The sequence below is a fragment of the Rhagoletis pomonella genome, unplaced genomic scaffold (assembly GCF_013731165.1).
Source record: "Rhagoletis pomonella isolate Grant_MI unplaced genomic scaffold, Rhpom_1.0 Rhpom_scaffold_00005, whole genome shotgun sequence".
Classification (NCBI taxonomy): domain Eukaryota; kingdom Metazoa; phylum Arthropoda; class Insecta; order Diptera; family Tephritidae; genus Rhagoletis; species Rhagoletis pomonella.
The window spans coordinates 47,444,955-47,453,535 of NW_023458559.1; the positions used below are offsets into that span (position 1 = coordinate 47,444,955).

Sequence of the window (8,581 nt, forward strand, 5' to 3'; positions counted from 1 at the left end):
CGTGATAGAGCAATTTAAACCCCGGATTCGGATTCTACGCAAAAAATGACTTCGAAAATGACCCTACACTTTCCTAGAATAAAACGTTGTTGACCTGTGTTATGTACGCATTTTTAATATCGAAAGATAAGAGTATACACGGAATTTCTGAATTTTCCCCAAAAGAATAAGTAATAAAATTCCTGGCCAGTCCAAAAATTTTAGGAGGATAATGGGTAAGTTGAATTCAAGTCTGAATCACACTAAAGTCGATGCTAAAACATCACTGAAACTGGCATCGATGTATCGTCAATTTAGCGATTTTAGGAAATTGTAAACATCGATGGCAAACATCGACTTTTGAACCGATATTATCGATGTTTCAAAAATATCGATGCATCGTTTGCATCCCTATATAGACGTAGTGCAGCGAATTAAAATTCAGCGGCTCCGCTGGCTAGGTCATGTCGTCCGAATGGCCACAAACGCTCCAGTTCTGAAAGTATTCAATGCGTGCCGCGATGCTGGTGGCAGAGGAAGGCCTTCTCTGTGTTGGAAAGATCAGGTGGAGAAGCACTTGGCTTCACTTGGCATTTTCAATTGACGTCAGTTGGCACAGAAGAGAAACGACTGGCGTGCTGTTTTGGGCTCGGCCAAAATCGCTTAGGCGGTTACAGCGCCAATAAAAAAGAAGAAGAAGGCGGCAACTCTCTAATTTCTTTTCACATATATTTTAAGTTAGAAATCTAGTAATACATCGGTGAAAATTGCATTCAATTCCATGCATTAGTTTTTGAGTGTTGCACGTGCAAACATACTGACAGGCAGACAAAAATTTTTAACATTTTAAATTTGGCTTCTATTGCTCTAATAAAGGCCTCCAATATTAACTTTTCTTTAATAACTATATGCTGGCTGTTACAATTTTATTATATGTACGTGTATAGATTTTGGATGTTCTACAGTTTGGTTTTATGTGCACTTCTGAGATAAAATTTGTAGTTAAGTATTTACGCCCAAAAACAAAATACTACGTCGGAGTAAAATTCCAATCTCAAAGGCGCGACTCATTGCGGATGAAGGATTCAGCAGTCACGCCATCACCCAGAATATAAAAAACCTTGGATACCCCGTTTTAGAATCCCTCAGAATATAACTTTAAAGAGCTATAGTACTTTTATCTTTTCCATGTACGATTTTTTGCTTGCTTTAACTGCTTTAACCAATTCTCTACGCCTGGTAACCTACAAAAAACATAAAAGCTCCTTAAGACTACTCATAACATCACATTTCATTACTATTCATCATATTATTTGAACTTTCTCCGCCGCATTATCATAAATTAAGTGCGCCTCTATCAAACGCTATTACGACTATAAAGCCAATCATGCATATCCTTATAAGTTGCGCAACTTACTGAAGTCTGATAGCATGCACACATACTGCGACACAAGCACATAATTCGAGGCCTCCAATATCAGCTCGTCGTCACGCAATGAATTTCCCATTACTTCTTAAGTCACTAGTTACATGTGTATGAATTTCCATATATTTTCAAAGCGTACGCATCTCTAACTCACGCGAGCATATACTGATTATCCTTAATCCAGCCACTCGTTCAATGCGAAGTATAACATTTTTAGAAACCTCGTTAGGATTTGGCTTAGTGGCAAATACTAAATTGAGAATGAGCAGAAAGTACGGCGTATAAAAGGCGTACAGGCGCGCAGGCCGTAAACGTGGCACAAGCGGCGACTTGTAAGCTATTGCAAGGATGAGTAGATTTACAAATTGATGAAGCCTGCAGGCGCTTTTTAGAAAAATTTACATACAGCACTGTGAAAGAGTTTGGAGCAGCGACGACGACGACGGCGGTGGAAAGTTAAGGCGGCGTGAAGATAAAGTGGCGGATGTGGCTGGCAAACATGCGCGGGCGCCGCGACTGTCGGTGGCTTTCTTCTTACAACTTCCATATATTTTATATGCGGAGAATATATGGGACGTTCCATACCAAAATGGACGGGGTTCACACTTCATGTGTTTGATTTGTATCAAATTTTTAAGGTTGATGGATAAACATAAAAAATAAATAAATATGAAATTTGAGTTTCATTAATACATAAATTTCCCAAATATCTCGAGAACGGGGCGAGGAAATTTTTTTAAAAAAATCACACATACACACATCAAAGTTCTCTATGAAAATAAATATTTTTTAAATTTTTTTTCTTGAAAAATTTTTCACATACCAACTTTTTGTTAAAAAAAAATAGTTTTTGAAAATATGCCATCTCAAAAAAAAATTTAATAAAAATCACAATGGTATCTCTGAGTATTGCGCAATATTTAAGTATAGCATTATAGGGTGCACTCTAAAATAATTTGAGTTATGAATTTTTTTTTACACCGAAGTTGAGTAAAATTAATACAATACCAATTTTTAAATGTTTAAAATTTTTTTTAGAATTTTTTTGAGTAGGTATGCAGTTTTGTAGATTAGATTTTGTAATGATAATGTACTACTGCGAAATTGCGATGATTTTTAATATTTTTATGCTGACGGCTTTTGTAAATAAAATTAAAAAAAAAAATGAACGCCAGTTTTGCAATCGCTTAACACTTGCACCATTAAAATTTAATGGGCTATAAAACTGCATACTCAAAGAAATTCTAAAAAAAATTTTAAAAATTTGTAAATTCGTAATGTACTCATTTTACTCAACTTCGGTGTAAAAAAATTCATAACTCAAATTATAGTAGAGTGCACCCCATAATACTATACTATATAAATTGCGCAATACTCAGAGCGACCACGGTCATTTTTTAAATTTTTTCTGAGATAGCATTTTTTCAAAAACTAATTTTTTTTAACAAAAAATTTGTATGTGAAAAATTTTTCAAGAAAAAAATGTAAAAAATATTTATTTTCATAGATAATTTTGTGTGTGTGTATAATTGTTTTTTTTTTTTAATTTTTTTCTCGCCCCGTTCTCGAGATATTTGGAAAACTATTAAATCGATTTGATTTTGTTTTTGTGCTGTAAAATTTTTAAAAATCTATTAATCAAGCTCAAATTTCATATTTATTTATAATTTATGTTTATCCATCAACCCTAAAAATTTCAGACAAATCAAACACATGGAGTATGAACCCCGTCCATTTTGGTATGGAACGCCCCATATATTCTCCGCATATAAAATATATGAAAAATTTCGAAAAACTGGAGCCATGGTTAAATATTTAGCAATTTAAAAAAATACATGTCAATTTTTGTTTTTGTACTTCTGCTATTTCTATTTGTATATTTTTCTATAATTCTAGTATTTGTGCATTACCCTAATGTTCACACATACATACATACATATGTACATAGCTATTGTGCGCATAACAAAAAAGCCGGTAGGCATCGCACAAACTTTCTTTAACCAAGCCACATTTGTTCAACTAACATTTTTCCTATGGATTATATGCATATGTTCTGATACAATATCGCCAGATTCTGAGACTTAAATTGCAGCTGTTGATGCTGACAGTTTGCAGGTGATTGAGCGGCTTGTTCGCATAAAAGTGAATTTTAGAATTTTACAAAGACGACAATGCTCTCAAGATTGAGACCGGCATGGGTGGGAGGAACGTTTCACGAACGTATTGTAGGAAATGAGTAATTTAAAATTGTGAAAGCAGAGCAATCACTTATTGAATTGAGTATGTAAAAGGAAATGATTGAATAGGCGCAATTTTCCGTGAAAAGTGTTGTGTGAATGATTGAAGGATGCACGCGGAAGGGAAGTGAAAGCATGTGAAAGTTATTATCCAAAGTGGAAATACTTCTTTAAAAATTTTATGGACTACTGCAAATTTGTATTTCTTTGGCTTTCGACTTAATCGATCATAGAATTTTTATATGAGTTCGTGTAAGGCAATGCTGGAGGTATCTAAAGTCAACAAAATTAAAAAAAAATACAAGTAAGAAAGTCTAAGTTCGGGCGGAGCCGAACATTAAATACCCGGCGCAAGTATTAAATATATGTTTTTTCACCCTTCCGAAACCTTCCGCTAGATGGTAAGCCGAGGTGTATCAGTTTTGAGTAAATTAGCGTCCTTCAATTTCGAAATATTGAAGTTTCAAGCATTTCTTAAATTAACTGTTATATGAGAATCGGCCGTTATTTTAGTCCGATTTCAATAATTTTCAACGTTTTGCTTACACGTGGCAAGTACAATAACCATACCGAGTTTGGTACAAATTGGTAGAACGGTTACCGATATACTTATATGTGATCATAAGTGGGCGGTGCCACGCCCATTTTCCAAAATTTTACCATAAACGTATTTCTTGGTAAAGAATTGTTACAAGCATCAATTTTGAATAAATTAGCTTCAATATTTAATGATTTATCGAAGATTTTGTATTTCTCTAAATTACCGTTATATGGGATGTGGGCGTGGTTATTGTCCGATTTTAAAAAGTTTCGGCGGTTTTTTATGCTGTACCAAGGCCAACAACCGTGCGAAGTTTGGAAGAAATTGGTGCAGCGGTTACCAAGATATGCACATGTAACCATAAGTGGGCGTGGCTACGCCCATTTTCCAAAAATGTATAGTATTCTTATTTTTCGTCTAAAAATTATTTTAAATATCAATTTTGAGTGAATTATCTTCAGTAGTTACTAAAATATCGCCGTTTTCGTATTTCTGGAAATTACCGTTATATGGGAAGTGGGCGTGGTTAAAGTCCGATTTCGCCCATTTTCAATACCAACCTACCTTGGATTAAGGGAAACCTACATACCAAATTTCGTTGAGATATCTCAATTTTTGCTCGAGTTATCGTGTACACGGACAAAGGGACAGACGGACAGACGGACGGACAGACAGACAGACATGGCTTAATCGATTTCTTTTTTCATCCTGATCATTTATGTATACATTTGTCTATATCTATCTCGATTCGTTTTGGCTGTTACAAACAACCGTTATGTGAACAAAATTAATATACCCTTGTGCACAAGTGCGCTCGGGTATAAATACCCAATTACCTTTATGGACATTCCGCGCTCTAATATGGTCAGGCTTAGAACCTGGACAGAGAGTAGGGGACTCTGAAAAAACCCCGACATAACAGAAGAAACATGGGAAAATGTAGGAAGATTCCTTTGAAGGAGAATTTTAAATATCTAGGACTCAAATTAGATAGGAAGTTTACATGGAAAGGTAATACAGAGGACAGGGTTAAGAAGCTCACCATTTCATTATACACATGCAAGCAAGCGATCGGAATCAAATGGCGGTTAATACCTCTCATTACTCATTGGCTTTACCATTCTGTAGTTAGGCCTATTGAATGCTTATATGGTGGCCATCAACTCAAAAGGCAAGTAATCTAAAACTCCTTAGTAAGGTCTCTGGTGATAAAAAATCTGCCTGCTGTAAATTTGGTAGGAAAACACGTGGCCGCCGCTTGGGCGCTCAGACTAAAATGTATGTCGTTATGGAAATATCGGTGGCTCAGCCACGCTTCTATAGTTCATGCCCTCGATAGTAGTGATGAAGAAATCGACTACTCCGCCCCTGAATCCATCTTCGATAGGCTCTTCAAGGCAAAAGCTCCGTTAAGACCATAGGGAAGGGGGGAATAAAATTTTAACAATGATGTATCTAAGCTAGACAATACGTCTCGCCAAGGAGTTTTCTCTGAGTAATTAGGATTGGAATTATCCGTACGAATTCCGGATCACAGCAGCGTTCATTGGGCAGAAGTTCTAGCCATAACGCAGGTGGCGTAATGAAGGCAACGACAAATATCTTCTCGGATAGTCAGGCGCCCATCGAATTGATGAATGAATGCTCGGATCAAAAATTGCACAGGAATTCCTAGCAGACCTAAATGATATTAGAACCGAATTTAAGGTCAGCCTCATATGGATCCCGGGTCATAAAGATATTGAAGGAAATAGCGGGACCGATTAGCTGGCCAAGGGAAGGTACCTACCTTCTACTGTGATTAGAAATAGCATTATCCAAGAGACCTATAGGTCATGGTTAGATGCGAGTACTTGTGTAATAGCTAGGCTACTATGGCCTTGAATTGATAACAGAAAAACTGAAGTACATCTCAGTCTCCCAAAATAAGACATTTGGAAAGTTACGAACTGTGGGTATTTGGGAGGCACTCTTCGAGATTAGGAATATTCCCCCATGAACTTTATGGAAGTTGCAGAGATGAGTAAGAGGAAGTATCAGCCGGACACTTGTTCTGCAGCCGCTCAGATTTAGCAAAGAGCAGAGCAGGCTTTTTAGTTAAAGAATTATTTTTCTCTCTCACGAAATTATCCGGTGCAGGAATAAAAGCAATCTAAGGCTTCATAAAAGCTTCAAAATGGTTCCATGAAATATAGTAAATGATGTTTCTGTCTTTCACAACGGTATAACAATGGACCTGCAGTGTCTAAACGAGTTGGTCTTTTGGACTGACTGCGACATTAACCTAACCTAAGCTATTTATTTCCCTAGAAGGAAAATCCAGTATCGCCTCATCAATTCAATGGCCCAATAAAAATTTGCCGTTGACCATAATTTTCTCATAACAATCTTCTCATTTCATGGTATCTGGATATGGATGAGCCAATTGTGTAAAAAAAATGTTGGACCTACAACTTTTAAAATCTAAACTCAATTAAAATTTAATCAAAATTTATTGAAGCCACCGAAAAAATTCCCAAATTTTCGATCTTACAACAGCAAACCACCAGAGGCCGAAACAGATGGCAAGTGTGACACCTTCTTTTTGAAGTCATCCACCGAACAAGCGTAAGAATAACCAGTAGTGATATCCGTGCGCTTCCAGTTGATATAATCGACTTGGTCCGCAATATCCGTGCAAAGTATATAGTCCTTCTTAATCTCAGCCAAGGTCAAATGCGGGTTATTCACACCAATGAAGACAATACCTTTCTTGCTGGTACGCTCAATCACAATACGGAAGTACAGCTTGGGCACAGGAATCAGCCCATTATTGTTACTATCATAGGCCAAGTACAATGGTGTCTGCACACCATTCGCATTGGGCAGTGTGGTCACACCGTAAACGCCGGTATAACAATCCACGTACCATTTAGCAGACGAAACCTTAGCGCGCACACCATCCTCTATGCGTGCCCAGTTGCCGGCATTGAAGACTTGCCATTGCGGCGCAGCGTTGATGAATAAGAAAGTCGCGCGCTGCTCGCTGGCATAGTCGAAGTCAGCTTTGGCGGCCATATGACCGCGTGCCAGATAAATATTCTTGTTGGAGTTAAAATATTGGCTAGCATCACCTCCCAATTGTGAGTTAATGGTTGCCTCCTGTGTAGTTTGTTTGTATAAATTGTCAACGTTTTTGCCATCGAAGAAGCCAGCGGTTTGGAAAGTGATGCGATCTACGCCAGTTTGATAGTAGTTGCTGCCTGGATTGAGATCGTGATGCACATAACGTGTCACCTCTTCGTCTTCATCGAAGCAGACTTCGTACTGTTTGGCGAAACGGCTGGAGGAGATTTTGAAACCCACGCGCACCATAACGCCACCATTACATGAGGCACCGGACTTTTCAGCTACAAAACCTGGCCAGGAATTGCAAGTCAGTTCCTTGAAGGAGTAAGTGGTGCCATCGACCTTGAAGTTGCTGCCACTGACGCAGGTGGCGGTGATGAGGGTTTTGGAAATTGATGAAAATTTGCCAGGGCACCACATCTCCAAAGTCTTGCCCGTATCAACAACCATAACACCGGTGGCATCATAGGGATAGAATTCCTCTGAGTCTGTCTTCAAGTAAACAGGCTGCGGGCTGGGTAGGCCGCCGCGTATGGTTACTTTGCATTCTAAGTGGGGCGAAAGGGAATGATTTATACAAAGGTATGTTAAAAACTTGTAAAATTTTTCATATATTTTTTCTAAACTCACCGCTTGCACGTCCTTCAATAACTTGCGGCACTTCAGGTGCATATGCGTAGACTTCCTCTTCGCCATCGTTGTAGGGTTCTGGCTTCACGTAATCAGCTTCACCATTATTCACTTGTGGTTCTTCAATTGCTTGCGGCACTTCAGGTACTTGTTCGGAGATTTCTTCAGGGCCCACATTGTAGGGTTCTGGCTTCACGTAATCCTCTTCACCGCCATTGGTGGGTTCAATGTATAAGCCACGCTCGAAAATAGGCGCAATAATTTCTTCCTTATTCTCACTTAATGGCTCTAGCTTAGCATACTCCTTATCTCCAACGCTGTTGGGCACGATCGGCTCTGGTGGTTGAGCATCGATCGCTTGCTCTGGACTACCAATTACACCGGCAGTGCAGCCTTGGAGGAGGCAGCAGCTGCCTGCTACTAGCAGCAATAACGTCGTTGTTAACTTCATAATAACCAATTTGGTTTTGGCCAACGCAGTCTAGATGGGTTGGCCTTAAATACCAAACTGATAAGAAATGGTAATAATGTGTCTTCTTCTACATATTACCACTATTTTTGCTCATTAAAGACGCTAAATTTTTTTTTTAAATATATTTTTGCCATAAATTTGTAGGGATTTTATACGAAATGATAGGCGTTAAATCAGTGTGAAGTGTG

The 8,581-nt window shown here is 38.1% G+C and overlaps 1 protein-coding gene across 1 annotated transcript; it reads right to left on the minus strand.

The window, feature by feature from the left end:
* Positions 1-6,712: 6,712 nt before the first annotated feature.
* LOC118739911 lies at positions 6,713-8,372 on the minus strand. The gene is made up of 2 exons (XM_036471411.1): positions 7,922-8,372; positions 6,713-7,839 (listed from the first exon to the last, which is right to left on the minus strand). Exons 1-2 carry the CDS (start codon positions 8,370-8,372, stop codon positions 6,713-6,715), a joined length of 1,578 nt encoding a protein of 525 aa, XP_036327304.1.
* Positions 8,373-8,581: the final 209 nt, after the last annotated feature.

What these genes read in the sequence shown, in the direction of transcription:
- LOC118739911 (XM_036471411.1), bottom strand. Translation starts at nt 8,372, where the DNA reads ATGAAGTTAACAACGACGTTATTGCTGCTAGTAGCAGGCAGCTGCTGC. An exon ending in TATTGAAGGACGTGCAAGCG is followed by an intron (nt 7,840 to 7,921) that starts GTGAGTTTAGAA and finishes CGCCCCACTTAG; the next exon opens with AATGCAAAGTAACCATACGC.